The sequence below is a fragment of the Pseudochaenichthys georgianus genome, chromosome 3, assembly GCF_902827115.2.
Source record: "Pseudochaenichthys georgianus chromosome 3, fPseGeo1.2, whole genome shotgun sequence".
NCBI classification, from domain to species: Eukaryota; Metazoa; Chordata; class Actinopteri; order Perciformes; family Channichthyidae; genus Pseudochaenichthys; species Pseudochaenichthys georgianus.
In genome coordinates this window covers 21,410,257-21,435,578 of record NC_047505.1, presented here as the reverse complement: position 1 = coordinate 21,435,578, position 25,322 = coordinate 21,410,257, and the positions used below count along the sequence as shown (strand labels likewise).

At 42.8% G+C, this 25,322-nt stretch overlaps 1 protein-coding gene across 4 annotated transcripts in view; it reads left to right on the top strand.

Annotated features, from left to right (window-relative positions):
• The window catches only part of ttc17 (tetratricopeptide repeat domain 17), a 30,699-nt gene that overhangs the window by 595 nt on the left and 4,782 nt on the right, over positions 1–25,322 (top strand). The window contains exons 2-21 of one of the 4 annotated variants that reach the window (XM_034106466.2): positions 262–351; positions 656–825; positions 983–1,091; positions 3,208–3,339; positions 5,887–5,996; positions 6,099–6,246; positions 6,847–6,986; positions 7,520–7,680; positions 8,112–8,224; positions 8,428–8,580; positions 14,739–14,854; positions 15,013–15,166; positions 15,720–15,791; positions 16,920–17,144; positions 17,990–18,212; positions 20,722–20,820; positions 21,431–21,726; positions 22,174–22,327; positions 22,432–22,552; positions 25,157–25,316. In XM_034106466.2, the coding sequence (XP_033962357.1) occupies positions 262–351; positions 656–825; positions 983–1,091; positions 3,208–3,339; positions 5,887–5,996; positions 6,099–6,246; positions 6,847–6,986; positions 7,520–7,680; positions 8,112–8,224; positions 8,428–8,580; positions 14,739–14,854; positions 15,013–15,166; positions 15,720–15,791; positions 16,920–17,144; positions 17,990–18,212; positions 20,722–20,820; positions 21,431–21,726; positions 22,174–22,327; positions 22,432–22,552; positions 25,157–25,316 (2,946 nt within the window). Of the gene's footprint in view, positions 1–261; positions 400–655; positions 826–982; positions 1,092–3,207; positions 3,340–5,886; positions 5,997–6,098; positions 6,247–6,846; positions 6,987–7,519; positions 7,681–8,111; positions 8,225–8,427; positions 8,581–14,738; positions 14,855–15,012; positions 15,167–15,719; positions 15,792–16,919; positions 17,145–17,989; positions 18,213–20,721; positions 20,821–21,430; positions 21,727–22,173; positions 22,328–22,431; positions 22,553–25,156; positions 25,317–25,322 lie in introns of all 4 variants that reach the window. The other 3 variants (XM_034106459.2, XM_034106453.2, XM_071206344.1) reach the window with 3 other exon arrangements.

Here is a 25,322-nt window from a genome sequence, read left to right as displayed (position 1 = left end):
CAGGAATAAGGCATTGTTTTGGTGACAAGTGTCACCCAGCTACCTTCATCCAGAAAGAAAGGTCGTGTTAATGCTGTAATGGGCTGAGTTGGCGATTTTTAACGTTGCATCAGGAATTAAAGATGTATAGACTATTTCCGACGTCGCCTAATATAATTTCAATCGACTGGATTATTCCACTCGGTAACCTGTTTGCCATCGGAATTAATATGTTGAGTATATGATCCGCCTTTCCAAACTATTTTGTATTTTCGTTTTCAGGTTGACTCACCTTTGAATCTGAAGCATCCACTTGACGTTGTGATCTTCATGAGGCAAGAGACTCGTGTTAACTACCTTAAGAAGCTGGAAGTGAGTGTGGCTTTCACTTTGTCAGATTCATGTGCAAACATGTTTTCAGTGAGTTTCTCTTTGAGTTTTCGTTCTGAGTAATTCCTCTATCATAATTGTTTATTGCATTCAGATTAATTTGTGCATATAAATGAGGTAACATTGATCTCAATTATGTGGGGAGGAATAGAGCATTCTCTTATTTCGAACATTACTGCCTTCCATCACTACTATATTTATGTATATCCATTATTTATTGTGTCAGGTGTCCATTTCGTTTGCTTACTATTCCTCTGATGGATTGTGCTTGTTTATTCATGAGCAGAAACAGCTTGTGGTGCAAAAAATTCACATTGAAGAGAATGAGGATAGAGACACAGGGCTGGAACAGAGACACTACAAAGAGGATGCAGACTGTGTCATGGCTAAGGTTCCCCTGGGAGACCTGGACCTTTATGATGGCACTTATATTTCCCTAGAAAGCAAAGACATCAGGTAAGCTCTCCTCAATAAAACAGGTCATTGCCGACTTGCTTATTATCTCTAGAATGTATTTTGTAAAGTGGTTCGGGCATCATTAAAGTGTGTTCAGTGTCTCTCTATAATTGTGATAACATTGTCGTCCTAAAAAGATTTCTCTGCTCTCCTATAGCCCTGAAGATTTTGTGGATTCTCGGTCAGCTCTGCCCCCAGATCTAGAAAAGCCTGACTGTGCGGTGTTTGAACTACCATATAGTATCCATGCTTTCCATCATCTCAGGGTGAGTAGAGGCCAACCGATCCAACTTTAGTTCGAATAAGTCAACTTTAACCTCTTTAAAGGTGGGGATGCACTTCAGGTTTGTTTAAAAGAAGATTTCTTCGATTTCTATTCATTAAATGTTAGCATTCTGTTGGGAGTGTATTTAACCTTTAGTTTTGTCGAGCTGACATTTTACAGCAGGGCTCTGTTTACTCTGGTAGATTATTTACGTTAAGGCAAGAACAGAGGCATACAGGAAAAAATAAATTGCAACCAGAAAATGGGTTCACAGTTAAATCAGTCATATGGGATGATAATCAAACAGGGTCCTGAATGTGTTTTTGATTTGTTGGTTGGCTTTGCATATTTTAATTTTTAAACCGGTGATCTGCTAACAGCAACAGCAGTGTGGTACAGGGTTACTGAAGCACCAGCTGGTCACTATAGCAAGTTAGAACATAGATCAAGTGCACCAAAGATAAGACTGCCATATTCTGACAAGGCCTTTGCGCATTTATGACTGTAGTTTATTACGTTTCTTAAAAAGAGAAGACCATCCACCCTTATCAAATACAATGCACTAGTGAGTATTGAAATTATCTTCAGTAATGACTAGGGCTGTGCATCTTCACTGGTCTCACGATTCGATTACGATTATCCTGTCTTCGATTCAATTCGATATCCCGATGCATCACGATTCATACCAATACGTTGCATCCTCAATTTTCTATATTACTGCACATGGCTTATTTTTCATCAATGCATACATGCAGTAAATACATGTCTTTATGTCTTTCAGAAATCAATAACATAAATGTCTTGACATTAATTTATAAACCAAAATAAATGAATTGTATAGGTCTAGCCTCCCTATATCTGTGTGTGAAGTTGTTCCATCCTCAAAAACAAAAAGCTAATGCTTCTGCAGTCTAGCTGCAGCTTCTAGCCACGGCCTTCTGTTAAAGAAAAGACACTGAATGTCCTGAATGTGGCATCACACACAGGACTTGAGTCTGAACACAGCAGACAACAGGAGTATTTACGACAGCATATACAAACAAAAATACTGCATGTGGGTGCACACTTACATTCTCTGTCTTACTGTTACATGAATCCCATGAATGTATGAGATTAAGTTAGCTTCATTATATCTCAGTGATTAAGTGAATAATAAAGTTTCTATCGGGTCACGATCAGCCTGTCACTCATTATTTTCAGGGCGGGGTTTGGAGGAACGGAGAGGAGGCGGTGATGGCGGAAGCTTTTTTCCTCCTGCCTTCACAAACTTTACACGCGTATATATCGTCTGAAAATTGCTAGAGGACATTCATACTCTGCAATCCAAGACTTAATTAAATCCACCAAAAACCTGACATGATTGTAACGCGATTATTTTTGAAAAACATAAATCCCTGTGTCTCTGAGCCGCAACGACACGGAGTGATTCAGAGCGGGTTCTTCTGCTGTTGGTTCTGGACTGGTGGTGTTGTGTTGGTGGATAAAGCAGACTGCTCCGTGTTTGGTGTTGCTGTGCCGCTGTGCCGCAGCTGTCCCGTCTGTTCCCTAATCTCTGCGTCACCGACCAATTTGATATTAAAGTGACAGAAGAAAAAAAACGTTATAGTAAAGCCGCGGCCGGAAAATCAGGAAGCAACGTTACTACGCTATAACCGATTATCTTCCGTCACTGCATCGATACCGAATCGTCCACGTCCGCATCGTAGAAACGATTATTTTCAACACCCCTAGTAATGACCCTAAAATGGCAAATTCACGCTAAATGCCTTGAGTGGATGTTGCATGTCAGCAAGTAACAATAAACAAACTCTATATTTAAATATGGTCAAACCTGTATCACTTTGCCTTATTTCATTCAGTAACACATATATTGTCTTACCTCACATTAAAAGTCCACTGGGTGCTCACCATTAAATCATATTTATTTGAATAAGGCTGCAGAGACATTTCAAGTGTGCTATTTATCTAGACGTAAAATACTTTCTTAGAATTCCAGAAAGCCATTCTGTCAGTTGAGATATTTGGTGCTCTGCTTGTTATGGACAAAACAATGATGAAACTGTTGTGTGACTGATCACATGTTTACATGTAGCTCACTTCCCTTGTTTCTGTTCCAGGGTGTGCAGGAGAGGGCAAACTTGACCTCCCCACTGCTTTCTAAGGAGGATCCCATTTTTAGTTCATTGTCTCATAAACTGGGCCGCAGTGTGGATGATGTGGGCCATCGCATCCATCACGGCTTACTGAGGGTAAGGTCTGCCTGCACAGCTTTAACTCAGTAAACCATACAAATACCATGGACTTAGAAAACGATTTCGAACCAAAGTCGATTTCAAAAAAGTCTTCCGTCCACACGGAAACGGCTCAATTAACGTGTCCGTCCACACGAGACCGCTGGAGACGCTGTAGTACATATGCCGGGCCTGTAAGTGGTGCTACATAATACAACGTTTGAGACCCACTGAGATAACTTAAGACCAAAGTGAACTATCTAAACACTCAAGAGTTCTTTACCTCACTGAGCTGTAGTTATCAATCTCTCAGTCTGACTGGACTGGAGAGGACTCTCCCTCCACATCATTGTCGAAACATCTTTTTCTTCCGTTAGAGCAGCTAGCACCAGATGCTAATAACAACAGCGCCGGTTCCAGTGCACCCTCCCTTTCTCCCTCGCTCACTCGCACTTTGGCTGTGAGCTGCGCGCGCCAGATAAGCCAACATCCCCCATTTTCATCACTTGCAGCGCCCATCGTACAGGGCAAATGAAACGTGTAACCGGGGTGAAAAGGGTGTTACATTTACTTAATTATGAATGTTGTTACATCAAGGCCGAAAATTAGGATGAGCACCAACGGTCAAAACATTTGTTTTCCCTCCCAGAGCTGTCAGCGCAGCGCCTCCACAGATCTGGCGCCCTCGGCGAACATCTATAACGCCAGTGCAACGGGCCGGCCCTGGTCTCAGGTTACACTGTAGGAAGTGTAGGTACAACGCTACATTTCCCGCCCCGCTGCAGTCATACAGTAGGCTACGGAGAGCGGCGAGAAACATTTCCTCAGGCATCGAAAAGTGGAAACGAAATTCACATTTCTAAATGATGCCGTTGGAATCTAAATGTTGGAACTCGGTACCCAACCCTACCGACCATAGATGCATTTGTTTGTCTTTTTGCATATTAGAAACGAGTTGGCGACACTAAGACTGCGAGATAATGTTTGTGTAGCAATAATACATGACCTTTCTCTTTCTCAACTCGCTACTCGGAGGGAAGTCGCTGTCATATGCCTTGTGAACACTCCGATAATGCCTCTCCACGTTACCTTTCTTTGGCTGAGCGACGCTTGATTTACAAATAAAGCAAATAACCTTTGAATGTGACATCACAAACAAATATTCTTCCTCCCATTCTGTGTGGAAGTGGTATGTCTTTAGCTTCTTGCTCGGTCCCGCACTCATTTTGTTGTTTGTCTCTTGTTTGTCTCTTTAACTTAATTTGAGTTTTCCCGGCACTTGACTGATTTTGTATCGCTTTGCATTCTGGGTGAACAGACTGGAAAGCGATGGGTTGCTTTTTCTGTCAATCAAGTAAACTCCTGAATTAAGTGGCAGGCAGGCCAAGGGAGGAGGGATCAAAACCTGTTTTTGTCTATTTTAACGGAGCTGGATTTTTTTTTTTTTATGAATGACTCGTGATCTACCAGCATTGCCCCCGCGGTCGACCGGTCGACGTACTGGGCACCTCTGGTATAGGGCGTACACACTAGGGTTGCCAGAAACTGACCATGATCAAATCGATTATTCGGCAGCCCCGGCGAATAATAATCGATTAATCAACCTGCCGCTTTGTTCATCGTTAGTCGCACGTGTGAGGGAGAGGGGGGCGGGGTCGGTGTGTAGCGTGCTGCAGCAGCAGTCTGCTCTGCACGCAGGCTTCCTCCAAGTTTACAGTAAAATAAACTGGTGGTGTGACCAATGGCCATTTACAATTATTAATACTATTACTATTATTAGCATTAGTCTATATTTTGGTTGAAACTAAGCCATACAAAAATACATAAATAATAATAAAAAAAGATATAAATAAAATCGATTTTTAAAAATAATATTCGATTATGGAGACTGTAACGAATAATCGAATAATCACTGGCATCCCTAGTACACACAGAGCCGCAAGCGTTTCGTCTCCAGACTTATCCACTTTGGGAGCCGTTTTGAAAGTGTATTGGTTTCGGGCTCCGAATTCGTGGCTCCGCTTCGGCTTCGTGTGGACTAACCCTCTATACGATAGAGAACGTTAGCGGATACAGCTGATATCGTCTCCGTGTGGACGGGGCCTTAGTTCTCCCCTTCAGAGATATTGGACACTAGTATGAAATGAGCAAGGGAAGGGGAAAAAAACATATTAGATTATGAACATTTAAACAATTTAAAAATGTTAAAGCCTGGACAATGCATCATACATGCTAATGGCGAGAAGATATGTATTATTTTTAGTATTTGTGTACATGTTTTTCTGTATACTTGTAGATGTATCTTTCTTTGTCTCAGTCAGGGTTATCAGAACATGCGTGTTGTTTCAGAAAAATATTTGAATGGCGCCAAAACAATAGTCATTGTTAGGACTAGCAAATCATTCCAAACAGACATGGCCCCAAAATCTGTTGTTCAATATAGCAAATTGTTATTGGGGAAAAACAAAGATTCCATAGATAGATACCTTACAATAAGCAGTCAGTCCTTTTTGAAGCAGTGGAAATTGTGTGTGTGATGTTAATCTGAATGATTGTGTGTTGCAGAACTCCTCGTCCTGGGTGCTTTACAACATGGCATCTTTTTACTGGCGTATGAAGAACGAGCCCCAGAGGGCAGTGGACTGTGTGGTTCGTGCTCTGCATTTCTCTCCAAGGTAAAGGACAGAAGGCCACTGTAGTAGTTTACAGTTTATTGTGTCAAACTAATCACAGGTGTTCATATTCCCATACTGTGTTTGTGTGTATTGTTCTTGCAGGGAGCACAAGGATGTAGCTCTAGTCAACATGGCCAACATCCTGCACCGCGCCCATTTCTCAGCTGACGCTGCTATTCTTGCTCACGCTGCCCTGGACCTTACCTCAGATCTCTTCACCAGCCACTACACATTAGGCAACATTTATGCTGTAAGTTGGAGGGAAAAAATACTACACCGCAGTACACCTTTTGTGTATTCAACCCACAGCCTTACAATCTTTTAACTTAGTCATTAAGTTTGGTGTCAGAATCACAGCTATTGCTTCCACACTGTCACTACACATCTTGCATAAGCTACATATATTTTGCATAATGTTAAAGTAAAATATCACAAAACAAATAGTCTGCTGACTTTTGAAGTCTATCATGTAAATGTAAGATCAAACAAATTGATTCTTAGCTAAGTAGTATAGCTTTCATTCCTGTGCTTTCATTCTTGTGCTATTGCTACAGTGGCCCACAGGAGTGTGATGAGTTGGCACGTTTATTGATAAGGATTTTGGCTTTCTTACCATCTGTTCGTGAGTTTCAGGGTTCCCGTTACACAAATAAGACCTAATTCAGCAGTCAGCTATTTTTTTTATTTTTTTTACATATAGAAGATACTTTTTACTGAATGTATAGGTACAGCAAAATACAAATATTTATATACATCTATATTTTAACGACTTTACCTTCAAATCTCCTGCGTTTGACCACCGCTGTATCCATGTTTGTGTTTGTGTCCTCTGCTCTTGCTGTCTGACCAGATGCTTGGGGAATACAACCACTCAGTGCTGTGTTACGAGCAGGCTCTGCAGGCCCAGCCAGGCTTCGAGCAGGCCCTGAGGAGGAAACATGCCGTGCTCTGTCAGCAAAAGCTGGAGCAGCGCCTGGAAGCCCAGCACAGGTAAGCAACCACACAATATACAGTATATGGACCTTTTCAAACATCTGTGAAGAACCATCAACAACAAACTTCCACTGTAACAGTATGTTTGATCTTGGGTTAGATCTGAAAATACGTTCTTTATTGTCCCTCTTTCTTTCACCAGTTCAGTTCCTTGAAAGTGAAAATGTTGAATTGAATTATTTGTAAACAAGCTTTTATGCTGCTTAGAAGTTAAGACTACTAGGGACTTTTTAGAAAATGTTAGGGTGTTAATCACTACTGGGGGTCTTTTAGTGATACAAGTAAAACCAAGACACTTCTTCATTTAGGGAAGTTTTCCTTGCACATGGACTTGTTTATGTAGCATTCAAAATATGAAAGTCCCCTGAGCTGGCAGAGAGTTGCTCGTGAATGCAGAGTGGATTTGGTGCAGATACCGATGATCGACATCGATCTTCTTGTTGTCGGATGATCTGTTTCTTATTTGTTGTTCCCTGCTATGCATTTCTGCCCGTCCTGTTTCCCCTTCTTCATTTTGACTTTATTTTTAGATCCCTGCAGCGGACACTGAATGAACTGAAAGAGTACCAGAAGCAGCATGATCACTACCTCCGCCAGCAGGAGGCACTGGACAAACACAAGCTGCTGCAGGAAGAGCAGATCCTGCGCAACATTATCCATGAGACCCAGATGGCCAAAGAAGCCCAACTTGGTAAGGTGCCACGCACATGGAACTGAGAACACCTAATGTGTGCAAGACATCACTTTTGGGATATAGAAGAGGTTCTCACTGCAGAAAAGCTCTTTACTTTTGCTGTACAGAAAAAACATGTTGATTTGCTGTGATTAAAGAATGCAGATGTTCGTAATTATGACAAATACATTTGATGAACTGACAGGTTCTCTGCAGTGAAGTTACATTTATCATTTTTGGAGAAAGGTAACGCTTTACTATTGGCTTCAGAGAACAGAATTGTCAATTGAGTAGAGAACAATGTGACTGTATCAACTCATGGGAGGCAAGCGTTAGCAAGCCTTCTGTGCAATTTGTTTCAATATATTTGTTAGCTTTGATAATAATGTATATTGTTGAGACTGAAGTGTAGAGAACCATCTGAATGTTGTTTGTTGTATGTTCTCCAGGGAACCATCAGATGTGTCAGCTGGGTTATAAGCATCTCAGCCTCTACTGCCCCTTTGACCTGCCTGTGCGCTATCACCGTGGCGATCTGTTTGAGCATGTCAGCTTTGTTCAAGTGAGTTTTTCATTATGACAATGTACTTGGTGATTAGTAGCCAAGTTTTAAAGGAAGACCATAACACACAAAATCTGTTTCCTCCCTGAACTATTTCAGTGGATATTCATTGAAGGAAGCCAACAAACACAGCATCATTACCTGTGAAAATGTTCATTCAGTTTCTGTGTCTGAGTTCTTTCTGTTTCTCTCTTTGTTCATAGTTTGGGGAGGAGGTGTCAGTGGCCTCCAGCGTGGCGCTTGTGTCAGAGCGCAACTCCAACCAGACGGCAGCCAGCCCCCAGCTCCACCCCTCCGTGTCCGGAGACCAGGACCCCGCCGCTGCTCTCTGGGGCAGCCGTCTGGATTACACACAGGCAAGAATAGCTTATGATTTTTGTCTCTATTTGAATTATTTTTGTTTGTTACACCCCAAGGTAGTATGCTGTCAAATTAAACTAAGAGGACAAATGATACCTCTGCAAAGCTAATGCCCACCAAACAAAATGCAGTAATGGGAATGTGTGAAAATGCTGGATCACATTGTGTCTTGCGTTTAAATGGGAGGACAGTTTACAAATATTTAAAGGTGACATGTCATGCTTTTCCGGTTATTACCCGTCCCCTTGTGTGTTATGAAGGTTTGTATGCATGTAAACGGTCTGCAGAGTCAAAACCCTCAAAGTACACCCTGTAGCGAGTACAACTCTAACACAGACAATACCTCCCCAAAATGCCTCGTTGGAGATACGTCATTGTCCATTTGATTCTTCCGGGTACATCAGGACGTCATGTCGTCCCCGGAACCAAATGGACCAATCCGTGGAGCCGTTACGTTACGTCCGCGGAGCCGTTACGTTAAGCCCCCGCTGATTGGTCCAAATTGACCAATCCACGGACTTCCTCACACACTCACTCAGGCTGCGGCCACACGAGGACGAAAACGGCTAAACGCATAGGATTAACGCAAACGCAATCGCAAAAAAGCTTCCGTCCACACGCAATAGTTATCCGGATAGTGTCTGCCCACACGAGACCGCTCCGTTTAGCTCCAACCGCTGGAGAAGCTGCAGTACATATGCAGGAGCCTGTAGGTGGCGCTGTAACTTCCTCCACAAAAGCAGCGAAGAAGCATGGTTGTCATGGTTGCCCTTCTGTTTATTCTCCGCGGTGGGGGCCGAGGGAACCGGGCAGAGTTTTTCGCCAGTCAACGTGTATTAAAGTATAAATCTTCCGGACAAAATTATAAAAGTGCCGGTCAAAGGTCTTCTTTGTTATTTATTGAGCTTTAAAACAAATGAATAACGACTCTATATAATATAATAATAAAATACACGGAGCCTCTCTTTTTCCTCCCTCTCTTCGGACAGCGCCAGAGTCTGTCTCATGCAGCAGCTGATCCAGTAATGAGGGACCCGGCCGACAGTAAAAATAAACATATTTATAACTAGTTTAGGTAGTTTGAGAGGTAATTAAAATAGCTAAGGGTGATGATCTGACTTGAAGTGTGTGTTTTGCTGCAGCGGGAGGAGCTGCATGTGAGCAGAGCTGCATGTGAGCAGAGCTGTGTGTCTCCGTCCTGTCAGATTAGACTTCACTCGCGTTTAGGTCCATATCGAGAGAAAGATAAATAATCTGAATTCAGTGTAGTGTTGTCACGATACCAACATTTTGGTTTCGATACCGATACCAAGTCAAGAATTGCGATTCCTTTTCGATACTTTTCTTAAAAAAAGGGAAACAGTCTTAAATGTAATATTGTGCCAGAACCATAACACAAACTTTTAAACGATGAGAACAATAAACAAAATAAATGACAATAATTCGTATTAAATCAAATTAAGCATCATCTCAAACAACTTTCTTGTTTTATAAAATATAACTTTTTTTTATATTTTATTAACTTGTAATAGTACAGTAATATAAATAATTATTGACATTATATTGCAGATGTTAGCCACATTGGTAAGTTAGCTAAAACGATAGCCATATTAGACAGTTATCATTGCCATTAATTGCCTCGTTTGTCACAAAATAAATTACACTGGTTTGACTTAGATTTGAGGGCATGGGCATCACATTCGCTAACCTGTCTGTCTTTAAATTCTTTAAACAGCTCTGGATTCCGGTCGGCGGGTGCTTAGCCAAGTTTGATGTGTTGGCTCCCTTGGTTTGCAGGGATCTAAAACATTTCTCACAGACAGGCCTCGTGGTGTCCGTAGGCTTGCCCTCACTGTCAGAGATATAACTAAAATACTTCCAAATTTCGCTTATGGCGTCTTTTTTGTCAACAAGCCGAGGCGCAGCGCAAGTTGCACTCCCACTTGCAGCCATGCTTCTCGTTTTCTCACAGCTCTGGCAGCTAGCGCGTGGCCGCGTGCACGAGAGAGGGGAGGGACTTAGAACGTGCTTGAGAGGGGCGGGACTGCAGGCACGGCTGCAGTGCAGGGAGTGGAAGCAGAGCACTGAACACACACGGCTTTTATTAAAACGGCGCTTTCTCACCGGAGTACTTTTCCCCGTCATTCTTAAAGTACCGATACTAATGAAACGGAGGAATCGTACCGTTTTTAACGGCAGGGTATCGCGGTACCTTTCAAGTATCGGTACACCGTGCAACACTAATTCAGTGTGCAGTTTACTTTGACGCGGGGTTGAGCAGCAGAGGCGGGGCTATTGCCTCATCATTATCAGAAAATGATCGTATAGGGCGTACACACGGAGCCGTTGGACTCCCCAGAGCGTTGCGTATGCCGTTCTATCCACCTTGGGACCCGTTATCGTTTCCTCAGTCGTTTAGTGCCGTATTCGGTCGTCCTCGTGTGGCCGCAGCCTCAGTGCAAGCAGCTCTGCTGATTTCTCCTCCCTGGCTGCAGGCTGATAACAGACAGTTGGGATCGCGGCGAAATTCTCTCTGCAGACCCATTCTCACAGCGTTTATCAACCTTTTTCTTACTCAATATCAAGCCACACTTATTGTTTTTACTTCGGCTGTGACTTTGTGTGTGCTCAGGGTGAGTTTGGCTGTGTTTCGCTGTGTATCGCTAAACAAGGAAATCACACCTCCACGGAGCTTAGCGCGATTCACAACGTCCCGACTGGTCCCGACCAATCGAAGCACACTGGGCTCACAGGGAGGAGGGAGGGGGGGGGGGCAAAAGCTGCAACAAGCCGTTTAGTGGAGAGAGTGAATACACATACTATACAGAGATGCTGTATGCGAAACCAATGTGAGTTTGGAAAATTGCACAGTATAAATCTATTCTAGTAGACCTCAACAATGGAATTATGATCAGTGGAAATGGCCATGACATGGGACCTTTAAGAAGAATTGCAGGGGATTAGAAATCATTAGAGTGATTAACATAATAATATTAATAATGAATTGCATTTATTTTAAGTGCTCAAAGCAGACAATAACATCGAGCAGGGGTTTTCAAAGTGTGGGAAGGTGAGCCTCCCCTCAGAGAACATAAGAACAGCCGCACCCCCCTCCCAATTATTATTGCTATTATTATTATTATTATTATTATTGTTGTTGTTGTTGCTATAATGCAGGGGTATTCTATTGCATTGCAAAGAGGTCCAGTAAGAGAAAACGTTATTAAATGCTCGGTTTTCGCTGTCTACCTTTCTCTTTTTTGAGCACGCCATTTGAAATGACTCCGACTGTTTCTCTCTTCTTCTCTCGTCTCTGTGTGCGTGTTTGAATTTATCGTGCTGACTCACTGACTGCACCAATTTGATTGGCTCAGTAGCGTAACCTCCTTAAAACATTAAACAATAACTTTTTTAAACCTTTTTATTACATTACATTACATGTCACTTGTTAAACGCTTTTATCCAAAGCGACTTGCATACTCAATACTGTGGGCAATCCCCACAGGAGCAATTTGGGGTGAAGTGTCTTGCCCAGGGACACAACGACATGCTGACGGCAGTTGGGTTTGAACCTGTGACCCCTGATCCTAACACCTACGGACAACCCACTACGTCACACATGCCCTTTTTATCTTTATGTTTTAAACATTTTTAACATTGTGGATAAATCCTTATATGCTCCCGGCAACACACTGAACGTTAACTTTGCCTCCTTATTCAGGGATGCAAACTTGTCACCTTTCAGTGAAATTCGCCGTTTTGAATCCAAAATAGGTCGTTTGTGTGATTCATATAGATTTGCAATAAAAATATTTGTTGCGTATGGGGGGAGGGTCTGGGAACCGGAGTAATCTGCGGCCGCAAGCTGCTATGTGCCATCATGACACGCATGGTGTTCTTTTTATATATTATAATGAAGCGCGAGCTGTGTGCTCGAGTCTTCCTGCCTGTCGGCTCTGCTCATGGATGTATAATAAGGCTCTGCTGCTCCACGATGAGTGTCTAGCTTCAGCAGCTACATTACCTACAGGTGCGTTCGTTAATATTAACTGTGTTGTCCGGAGTCACTGTGGCACAGACTGGACCGCTGGTGAACAGCTGTTAGAACGGGCCGTTCAGGTGTTCAGAGCAGAGCTCACTGACAAGTGTTTCTGTCGCAATATTATCGTTGAGCAAACTTATCTGCTAACGTTAGCTTTAGCCTTCGTTTTCTATTAGTTTTTTTCATAGGCTATAAACGGAGGTGGTATAAGTATATATCTTGTACTTGAGTAAAAGTAGAAGTACCCAGGTCTTGTACTTGAGTAAAAGTAGAAGTACCAGAATGTAGGAACAATCCTGCAATCAAAATGTAACTCAAATAAAAGTATTATCATCAAAATATAGTTAAAGTAGCGACAGTAAAAGTAGAAGTACTCAGGTCTTGTACTAGAAGCACCAGAGTGTAGGAATACTCTATTACAGTAAAAGTACTGCATTCAAAATGTTCCTCAAGTAAAAGTATTAAAGTAGCGACAGTAAAAGTAGTCATTGTGCAGATTGGTCCATTTCAGAATAATATATATGATATGTTTTTATAAAGATTGATCATGAAAGTGTTCTCAAAGCTGGTGAAGGTGCAGCTAGTTTGAATGACTTAGTATACTGCAGGGTAGCTGGTGGATTCACTCCAGGTGGAACTAAAGTCTGATTCAACACTTGATTAGATTTCACATCATTCATCCACATCTGTGAAGTAACTAAAGGTATTAAATACATGTAGTGGAGTCAAAGTACACCATGTACCTCTGAACTGTAGTGGAGTAGAAGTACAAAGTAGCAAAAGAAACATTGAAATACTTAAATAAAGTACAAGTATCTCAAAATTGTACCCAAGTAGTACTTGAGTTTATGAATTTAGTTACTTTACACCACGGGCTATACAGATAGAAAGACTAAGTCTTGAACAGAGGCATGAAAATACATTTTCAAAATGCTCAAAATGTTAAACTCACTGCTACACAATTAAAATAAATGCTTTTATATATATTTATATTAGATGTGACTCTTTGGCGTTTCTGTTCTTAGTAACACTGCTGCTTTAGTTGTTCTGACTGCTAAAATCATCTGTTATTCCTAATTTTAAAGCCGATATTCCGTGGGGTCGGGGGGCTCGGATCCTTGTCACCTTTTTCATACTTGATGAGTTTGCATCCCTGTTATTACACTCACCCCTACTTTAGTGGGAACAATGAGTCTGCGTGTTTGATGCGCACAGGCGGATGATGCGGGGATACAATGTAGACGGGAATAAACGCAGATCATCCTCTGGCTGCAGCCTTGACCGGTACTTGCTTTTGATCAAAGTCAATGCGGAAAACCCGCACACACACAGTTAGGTGGAGGCAGGGGCGGACTGGGACTAAAAATCAGCACTGGAATCTCACCCAGCCCAGCCCACACAAATTGGTAGAGCATGCTCGTGAACTGTCAACGGGGGGAGCCTCGCTGCGTGGAAACGGCCCGCTGATCAGACCTCTGGCAAAAATCATAATCTCGATTATTTGGGTCAATAATTGTAATTGCGATTATTCATTGACTTTGAAAACATCCATTTATTTGAGAAAAAAAATGTGAACAGTATGTTTTTAACAGTTGATTACCCTGAACTTTAAGTATAATTCAACTGAAAAACCAAACCAAAAAAAATATGTATAATAATAATAAAAAAATAATCGTTTTATTTAGACATCGGTGCAAGCCATAATCGTAATCGCGATTTAAAATACGATTAATTGAGCAGCCCTCCGCTGCGCCTCCCCTGAAGCTCTCTGGCGCCCCCCCAGGGAGGCGAGCCTCACACTTTGAAAACCGCTGACATAGAGTAAATCATTGCATACTAAATATAACAAAGCTATGGTCATTTAGTGGACAAATATAACATACAGATCAGAATGGCATGTTTGCTTCCGTAAAGTAGGGAGTGTAGAGAAATGTCATATTTGACTTTGTTTTCTACTGAACTGTTTTGTTTGGAGTCATTTTGTTTTTGTTGTGTTTTCACAAAATTCTTTGTGTAAATATTAAAAGACTGAAATAAATGTCAGTTTAATCAAACGGTAGTCAACCACACTATTGCTTTGGAGATTGAGAGCTAATTGCTTTTTTCGTTTAGGACATACAGAGGATGCTGTGGCCTCAGAGGAGCGACTGTGCTCACGAGTACCCGAGTGTTCCTCCCGCTCACCTGCTGCCAACCTTCTACCTTCCCCCTGAAACACAGGGCCTCAGGTCAGTGCACATCCCACGATTGTGCTGGTTGAGTTTTTCCTTAATCATATTCAAAATGGCAGCACACACCAAATCCAGTAATACTGAAAAGAATCAGCATGTGCGTGTATGAGTTGCATATCAAAACATCGCACTTAAAAATGTTTGTTTATACACAGCCCAGTGGCAACTCTCCTCTATGGGAGCAGTCCTCCTCTGACAGTAGCTCTGCCAAACTGTGGTCCCGTTGCCCAACCATACCCAGCCCTCCTGCCTGCTTCAATAGACTGGCCTCTGGAAGAAAAGAAGCTCCCAGATCCCTCTGCCTCCCAGGTTTGTTTGTAGCCTTTATTTAACCAGGTGAAAGCCCCTTGAGATCAAAAGATCTCTTTTGTGTGTGTGTGTGTGTGTGTGTGTGTGTGTGTGTGTGTGTGTGTGTGTGTGTGTGTGTGTGTGTGTGTGTGTGTGTGTGTGTGTGTGTGTGTGTGTGTGTGTGTGTGTGTGTGTGTGTGTGTGTGTGTGTGTGTGTGTGTGTGTGTGTGTGTGTGTGTGTGTGTGTGTGTGTGTGTGTGTGTGTGTGTGTGTGTGTGTGTGTGTGTGTGTGTGTGTGTGTGTGTGTGTGTGTGTGTGTGTGTGTGTCACGGCTTCCCTTATGGGGACACATTGGAGGTCCCCATGAGGGGGATCATTAATTTTAGGGTGAAGACTTGGTCAGTATTTGTGTGTGTGTGTGTGTGTGTGTTCTGAATATGAGAACACGGAGATGGATTCATACAGTAGGCTTACAGAACTTCTATATCGCTACTCTGTATTTTGATGTTGTGTATGGCATGTGGAACTCCTCAGAAGAATATCCAATCATTAATGTCACTACGTGTGTTTACAGATCCTGCAGTTACGTAGTGGAGGATGGACGCTGGAGCAGATTGGCTCCAGAATAGCACAAGTTATGAAACAAGTAAGAGGGCATCTCACACTTCTGGGGGGGAGTTAGTGCAGATTAACAGTGTACGACTTCTCCCCTATGTTACCGGTGTCCAGATCTCCCAGCTGACCAAGCAGAAAGGCCAATCTGGATACACGAAACACCTTATTTAACTGCATTGAATTCAGCCAACTGAGGGGTCAGAACAGAGTCAATCAATGGTGCAATCAAATCATTTTCAACCTTTACTCACAATTATTTCATCTTTCATATGGAGCGAAATGCTCCCCCAGCTGAAGGGGAGCAATAGGCGCGTTCACACTGCTGTACTTTTCCCACTTTAACTAAGTACAGATCGCGTTCACACCGGAATACGTTTCTGGGGAAGGCAAATGAAGCCGCTGACGTCACTTCTTCTTCTGCTTTGGGTTTACTGGCAGGCCGCAAGCCACTTCACGGCGTATACTGCCACCCGAAGTCCCCGGAGTTGGGGACTGGCTTCAGTAGAAGCTGCTGGGACTCCCAGCAGCTTCTACTGAAGCCTTCCTTCCGAGTAAATCGCCTGAACGCCGACACCTCCTCATCTCCACCACTCCCATGTTTTATTTTGTGTTGCCATAAGTTAGTCTCTCTGCGTTTCTGCGCTGGGCTAATGCTAATGCTAATAATGCTAATGCGAGGATAATAAAATGGTGGCTTCACAAAACTTTTTGGGAGTTTTACAGGGCGTGGTTTGCATTCCGCCCAGCCAATCAGACATAGGAACCTTTTTCTCCCACGAAAGTCCCTGCTCTCTAGCAGAGACGGAAAAGGGGGTGAAAAGGTTCTGATTAACTAATTTTAGTTCCGGATCTTTTTGGTGTGAACGCGACATTTCGGAACTAAAGTGGGAAAAGTACTGCGGTGTGAACGCGGCTAATGATGCTACACTAGCAGGCTGAAGTGGACACGTAACAGAGGAGTTCATTAAAGAAATTATCAGATTTTCATCAGCTTTATTTAGGCCAATACTGGTCCATTATAATATGTGCCAGGCTCGGCTGCGGACAACTGCCCTTTTTATTTGAACTGGAGTCAGTATGCTGGAAAAGTATCTAGAATCACTCTGCTCACAATAGTCATTCCTTTGCAGAGCTAACAGAAGTTTGTTTGCACACATAGGCCACTGTCCCCTGCTGGCAGACCCACAGTGAGGCGGCTCTATTCTGGCGCGCCAAAGGCAACGGCAGCCTTGCCCTGCAGTGCTTGCGCCAAGTGTTGAGCTCTGCCCCGCCCCCCCACCGCCACGTCCCCCTCACCAACGCCGCTAACCTGCTGCTACATCACGGCTTGACCACCCACTCGCAAACCCTGCTGGAGCAAGCCATGGCTATCAATGCATCGGAGGTAAAGGCTCATCGCTTCATTACCTGCTGGGTTTTACCATCTTGGAGTTGCACACTCATAGGGTGGTACATTTACTTTGCATTTGTTGCCACTATAAAAAAAAACATGCAGTTTCTTCAGATAGTCAGTCACATAGTTTGAGCGTAGTATACAACTTTAACTGATATTTGTATGACTAAAACCTAGAAAACATAATTTTAGTGTTGTGTGATTTTTATCAGGATGGCCAAATAACCTTTAAAACTTTGTTACATCATGTAGACATTTAAAATCAGCAATGCATTTATACTCAGAGATTTATATTAAAGCCTTGTTGGATAATTCATTTTGGATTGTTCTAACTATCTATCTTTTTTATTTTAGTCTTTTTATGAGTAAAAGTATAAATTGTCCAAAATCATTACCTGCAATAAAATAAAATGTGTCTCCCTGAATACTAATAGAGCATCATTTGAATGCCACATTATGCACAAGCGTAGCAGACGCAGCACATTTTTCTTTTTGCCACTTAATTTACCCTTTGTTTCAGGCATCTAGCGTGAGCCATGTTTCAAAAGATATCATCTCAAGGTCATTCAAGTTTTCAGTATGAATTTAGTCTTCCTGTGGTTTGCAGATTCTCCACATATCAAACCAAAAGAGTACTGAAGTTACATTGTGTAAAAACTGGAACTGGTCAAGTGCAGTAGGTATCGGTAATATATTGATATAGGACTGCTGTTCAGATAATCTGCCTCCAAATGCTTTCCCAAAATCTGTTGAGCAGCAACACGTGTGCTCAAGTGTGTTTTCTCGATGTTACCCAAAAGCTAATGTTCCCATGTGTGGTTTTTCTTCCATCGCAGCCCCACACCCTCATCAGCATGGTGAGTGTTCAGTTGGCTCAGGGCAATGTGACCGGCGCTCTGGCCTTGTTCCGCCACATCCTGGTGACGGCCCTTTCCTCCTCCTCCTCCTCTTCCTCCTCCTTCGCTGGCTGTGAACAGTGTCGCGCCAGCCTTCCTCTGCTGCGCTGTCTGCAGTTCTACCCCTTCCTCTACAACCTCTCACATCGACAGCCCTGCTCACGTGAGTCAATCAAACACACACAGATCTTTTCCTCTTGATTATTGTACTTCTTTTTAAAGTATGGTGTTAGAGCAGGCAACTGCAATGTTTCAAAACATCAGCATTATTCTGTAATATGATTTAAGATATGAAGACACTTTGAGACATATTTTGCGGGTTTTAAACGCCTAACAATTGCACTATAACAATGTCTTCAAGCCAGACAAGAAGGAATTTTGAAGTTTATGATCACAATCCTTTTTGTTGGTAAATCTTGCCATACTGACAACATGCAAGAACATGCAATATATATTTTAAAACTGTTTAGAGTCAGAATCAGAATACCTTTATTAGTCCCACAGAGGGGAAATGTATGTTGTTACAGCAGAAAAAGAGCCACAGACAGCTTATTGTTACATACATGCATTCAAAAGTATTAAAGTACAAAAAAAGTTACACAATTTACAAAATACACATCCTGTAACAGTTCTTAGGATTTAGCCGCCAGGTATATATTGCACAGTTATTAACGGCATATATATATTGCACATATAGCACATATTGTTTAAATATAATATACCCCTTCTAAATGAATTGACAACTTGTAACATCTATTATTTATATCTAAATATTGAGCATAGAAACAGGCCATGGGCTTAAATTGCACTTGCTTCACTAGTTTTTCAGTCTTAAAATCAAACCCCCCCCCCCCCCCCCCCCCAATGTTGTCATCTAAAGCTGCAAGAAACGCTGTGAGAAAGTAGCATGTTGCACTTGAAATGTTGCCACTCAATAATTCAGACGGCAGAAAATAGCTAATGCCAAATTTAGAAGGGTCTATATTTTATCTCAAAAGCTAAATATTACCCCTTTATTGCTCGCTGACACACTCAACACACTCCCACCTCAAGTTATATCAAAGGTTTAAATATACAAAAAATACACACATTTCTCATGTTAAATGTGTTGCTGTTCCTCCCACGTTTGATCCTGTTGCATTGCTACATTTAACCGCCATGCCTGAGTCGTTGTGATTGAATATGGCTAAAAGCTTCAGACCCCATTTACACGCATACGAACCGCAATCGAACCGAATACGATATCAAAAAAGTCTTCCGTTCACACGAGACCGCTCGGGAGCACTGGAGGCGCTGTAGTACATATGCCGGGCCTGTAAGTGGCGCTGTACTCCCGCCACAAAATACACCAAAAGCAGCGAAGAAGACCCCCAAGCCTGGTTGCCCTTCTGTTTATGCCCCGCGGTGGATTTAGCAACATGTAGTTCTCCATGTCCACTTGTTGCTGATGGTTGTGGGAGAGGAGCTGTAGATTTTGCACTAACATGAAAATAACCAACATCCCACGCTTTTTGAGACAAATATGCAACTGCGTGTGTTAATAATTGCACGTTTTCACTGCTCATAGGATATGCGGGTTCGGGTCGGTTTGCGGATCTTGTGTCAACGTGTCGGGTTGGTTTGCGGAACTAATTGGCAATATGTGAGGGTGGCGGGGCGGGTTCGGTATTGCACGTCTCGGGGCGGGTCTTGAAAATCAGACCCGTGCAGGACTCTGGGGAGAGGCGGGGCTATGGCTTCATTGTTATCAGGAAATGATCGTATAGGACGTACACACGGAGCCGTTTGCCCCCCCCAGAGCGTTCCGTTTGTAGATCTATCCACCTTGGGACCCGTTATCGTTTGCGGGCTCCGTTTCCGCGTTTCTGTTATGGCCTCGTGTGAACGAATGGGCTATACTCGAGAGAAAAGTAGCAGATACAACCGTTTGCGTTCTCGTGTAAACAGCACCTCAGAGCCAACATTATGGTTATATCAATCCTTGTGGATAAACTACTGAAAAACATACCAGTGCAACAAGGAGAACCATTTAGGACTGCAACAATAATGGCACTTATATTCTTTATTCAACAAGTAAGAAGTTGTAATTAATTGCATGTGTTTCAACATTACTATCTTCTTGCTCTTCCTTGCATCTAATGTCTTCTGGCAATAATCAGAGTTTCCAAGTGTAATAATATATAAGCTTTGCTAGAGTACATTGAGACAGTGAATGGAGTCACCAGAGTGTTGAGAAAAGGAAGCCTAAGGGACTGATTTGTTTGTTCCAAGAAAACAAACACGGTTGGTGTGTCTCAGAATATAAAATGCATCACTTTCTGTTGAGGGGAGAAGTGTTCCAAAGGAACACCAAACACGTAAATGATCTAGCCGGTTTGAATCACTAAGCCGGCCATTGCGTAGTGTCAAAAGGTGAGTTTGTTCCTCTAATAAAAAGTAAACATCCAAACTGCCTTGCTTACTCATCGGTTATAATGTTGTTAGTATTACCACATTATTCACCACATTAGAATTGTTGACGTTTCAGAATATTCGATTTCTTCCAAACATTTAGTTGCACACAATGCAACAAAAATATCTATTGGTTTTCATTAACACTGTTTGAGAATACGTTCAACAGTACTTTTGCCACCTGTCTTTTATTCAAATAAACTTCCCTTGTGTTGCTGCAGAGGGCGCCGCCTGCTTGGCTGAAAAGGAGCTCGGCATTCAGCTGGAGGAGTGGGATGCCCCCCCCCTCTCTGCCATGGAGGACTCCTTGCTCTTTGAGAGTAAGAATATGATTTACCGACACCTACAGTGGCAATATCAAACCGTTAAGACATACGGCATCCAAACTAAATGAACAGTCCTATTTACTTCTTCACACAATATGTTTCAATAATAATTATTAGATATTAGGCACAGGTTTTCAAACTCTGGGACTGTGGGCCTTGTCTCTCTCAAAGCTTGGAAGAACTTAGTGTGATTGCTTAGTGCTTAAGGGATTATAAACAATTAAACAAAGATAAACAAGTTGATGTTGTAGATTATTTCCTATTACACCAAATTCATAAAAAAAACATTGGTCCTAAGGCAATACTTTCTGACTGGTTGAGTGTGAAAAACAATACATTCCCTAAAAGCCTTAATTCTAAATGATCTCTTTAACCAGATCCCACTCATTTAAGGCAAAGATATGTCTTCTGTTTTGGTCAAATATGTCTATCTATTGACTAGCTGTTGCAAAATGTAATATCACATTCTCGGCTGTAGTTTGACTTCCTTTGCTGCACTCAAAACTAAATTGTAACTCTGATAACTGTCACAAACCACATATTAAGTGCTGCTTTAGCTCAACACTGCTCGTATTCACTCTCCCCCGTCCCCCTCTCTCCTCAGAGGTGATCCTGGACAGTAACGGGTCGGGTGAAGCAGCCGGTCAGCAGAGGGATGCTCCCTCCACCTCAGCAAACGCTAACATGGCCACTCCATTTGGTGGTGGAGCGGTGGAGGGGGAGGAGGAGTGGCAGCTGAAGGAGGACCTGATGGGGGCTTTTGAGGGAGCGCTTGATGTTGGGGGCAAACGGGGGGACCTGCGAGGGATCCGGGTGCTAAAGAACGACCGTGTCATGGGATCCCGTGCCGGTGGTGGGCCGTGCTTCGGGAACTGTGAGGATGACGAGGGAGCTGAGTGGGTAAGTGGACGTTCCTGTCATTTTGATCTGAGATGTGTTTGAGTCGCCACTAAAGTGTGTGGGACTGACTGATGGGCCTAAGGGCTGGGCAATTAAGAGAAGTTCAAATGTTACAATATTTTTTACCAAAAATCTCAATATCGACATTGTGAAGATATGTTGGGGTTAAATATTGGTGCTTTTACAAAATATTTACACTATGAGAGTTTTAATAATCATCAGTAATAAGGTTTTAATGACTAAGTGAGTAAAGCCAAATATTAAAATAGCTAGAACAGTGTCATACACAAAAAACGACATCACTTGACTGTAATGCAGCCTTTGAATCCTGGAACAAAACAACACTTGCCAATATGTAGTCTCATATCACAATATAATAATACATTGCCCAGCCCTCATGTGACTGAAGTGTGTGTAACCAAACTGAACGTGCCTTATGTTCCTCAGATCACCTTCCAGGTAAAGCGGGTGAGGAAGGCTAAGGTGGATGGGACAGAGGGAGTCTCCAGCTCTGATGAAGGCCAGCACGGGGAGTCCCTGCCTGGAGGACACTCTGTCTTGGAGATAAGCGGGCCAACTATCCCATCGCCTGGCCCTTCAGGTACCATTTATTTTTACTCCTGCGTAAACACAGAGAAAGCACCAGGGGGCTGGACTTCACCCAGCTAAGAGAGATGTCTTTGTGTTTTCTGTGTTTTTGTGCAGGCCGCTGGAGGGACTACACAAGTCTTGGCTGGCCGGGTCCCGAGGAGTGCCAGCGGACACGCAGGGTGGACCTCACCACTGTAGCTAGCACCTGGCTAGCTGTTTCTGCCAAGAACATCGAGTAAGACTCTTAATGTCCTCCTGATCCGGCTCACATTCTCATCTCATGTTATATAACTGAATTTAGTTAGTACTGTAATATTGACCACGTCAGTTTTTGGAGCAACGGCTTTAATGTTTCTGTCAGTTTTTTGCTCAAAGAACAACTGCAAAGCTTTTAAAGGTCCCATGTCATGCTTTTCCGGTTATTACCCGTTCCCTTGTGTGTTATGTAGCTTTGTATGCATGTAAACGGTCTGCAGAGTCACAAACCCTCAAAGTACACCCTGTAGCGAGTAAAACTCTAACACAGAAAAGACCTGTCTATGCTGCCCCAGAACGCCTCGATTTCTCTTTTTCCATTGTTTTCTTCCGGGGTACAGTGACGTGACCAATCCGTGGAGCTCTCACACACACACGCTCTCTCAGCGGCGAAAATGTGACACGCTGGGGGAGGGGGGGCCTCCGTCCCTCTAGAACATTTAGATTTTTGCAAGTCTTAGATGCTGTCTGGTGCATTCTCTAGACTGAATTATAAGATGAACCACCACAATATTATATTGTACAATTTCAATTTTATTCTTCATTTCACTTGTTTGTTTGTTCTTGTTTGTGTTTGCTCGCTTGCATGCCCTGCATAGCTATAAGAAATACTTAAGTTGTTGGTCAAAACACTTTCCATCTGATGAAGGCAGATGCCTTCCCAGATGGAAAAAAGTAAAAACATTACATTCAGTTATAACTGCCAAAACAAACATTATTTACACTATTATGGCCTCTGTTAAAAATGTTTGTAATGTTAACTACTGTAAGTTGGTCGAACGAATGCCTCCTCATCCGGATGCTGACCGAGCAGCAGTCGAGAGGAGCCGAGCGCATCCGCGAAGCACACAAAATGGTGACGTCAGAGTTCCCGTTAGCCGGCAAATCTAAATCTCTCCGGTCAAAATGTCCGGTCAAAATAATTTCCCTTTAGAGCAATACCGCTTCAGTTGCGCCACTTATGTGACAGACAAGAAGAGTATGTGACAGACAAGAATAGTCAACTCTAATGTCTAACACTTAATGTGGAGAAAGAGATGTCCTGTATGGGTTGATTGTGCGTTGATCTGTTGGTAATGCCTCGGGGTTCCGGTGGGCATGTAAACAAATGCATAATGCTGCGCTATACGTTGTGGCCTCACCCAGTTGCATAGCGACACGTATTGTTTAGGTGTCTTTTAATAAGCAGGTAGTCCTATCATTAGCTAGAACTAGCTGGATCTGATCGATATGGACATACACGCGAGTGAAGTCTAATCTGACGGGAGAGAGAGATCAGCTGCTGCTGACGAGTCGACACGCAGCTCTGCATAACCACATGCAGCGGTGAGCGGACAAAACACACTGCAGGTTAGAATATCACACATAGCTATTTTAATTACCTCTCAAACTACCTAAACTAGTTATAGATGTGTTTAGTTTTACTGTCGGGTCACTCATTACTAGATCCGCGAGCTGCATGATACTGGCATAATAGATTGCCCGATCGGGCAACCAGCAGGTAAGGCTTCATTGCCCGAGCTAAATACTAGATGGCCCCGGGCCATCGGGCAGTCCTTAATGTCGAGCCCTGGTGCTAGTGAAGCCTTGCGATGTCTCGCTGTCTCGCAGACGCCACACAGCAACCAGGAAATGAACCCAGCTCACACTGTCCGTTCCTCGCAGCAGCGAGCCGCGCAACGTCCCGCCAACACGGCACCCAGACCCCACGCAGCATTCTCATCTGTTTGTCCTTTCTGGTTGCTAACGCCATTGTAACACATAATCACTGATGTTCTGCTGTAACGGTGGTGGACTCATCAGAACAGAGTGGGTGAACTGACCAATCAGAGCACAGTGGGCTCATAGGGAGGGGGGGGGGCAGGAGCTCCAACAAGCCGTTTAGGACAGAGAGTAAATACACATACTTTACAGAGATGCTGTCTGAGAAACCAATGTGAGTTTGGAAAATTGCACAATGTAAATCTATTCTAGTTGACCTCAACAATGGAATTATGATCAGTAGAAATGACCCTGACATGGGACCTTTAAAAATACAGGTTAATACTGTGTAAAGTGTAACATGTCCTTTATGATAGGAGTATAGCAACATAACGGTATAGAGACCATAACCATGATATGATATTTTTTGAATAAGTATATCATCTTAATTATACACATGATAATATTGTGCTAATAATCCAGCACCTCTTTGAGCAGTAATAGTACTAAGGTGTATACTCAATTATTTTTAAAGATTATTAGTAAAAGATAATGACTCGGCCTTCTTTCTTTTGGGCACAATAATCATGTAGAAAGTTGTGATTAAATTACAGCTCTTTTTATAGCAAATTAATAAAGTGTTTAGAAAAGATAAGAGGGACGGGTAATCAAAGACGTAGGGGGGGGGGGGAATAAAACATTGCTCGTGATATTCTTGGTTGACAGGAAAGATATGAGATAATATATTTTACTTGCTTGTAATCGCTTTGAGCACCAGGAAAAGCCCTTTTATAAATGTAATTTATTATTATTATTATTATTATATGAAGAGCCAAAATGCAGTAAGTGCAGCTTTAAGCCGAATGTCTGATTGTCTCTTCAGCATCACAGAGCATATAGACTTTGCCACTCCGCTCCAGGAGCCAGCTGCTGAACCTTTATGCAACGCCAACCTCGCTGCCAGCATGCACACCCTGGACCACCTGGCGGGGGTGGCCAACCGCGCCGCCATCCACTACACCGGAGAGAGCCAGCTGCGGGAGGTAGGC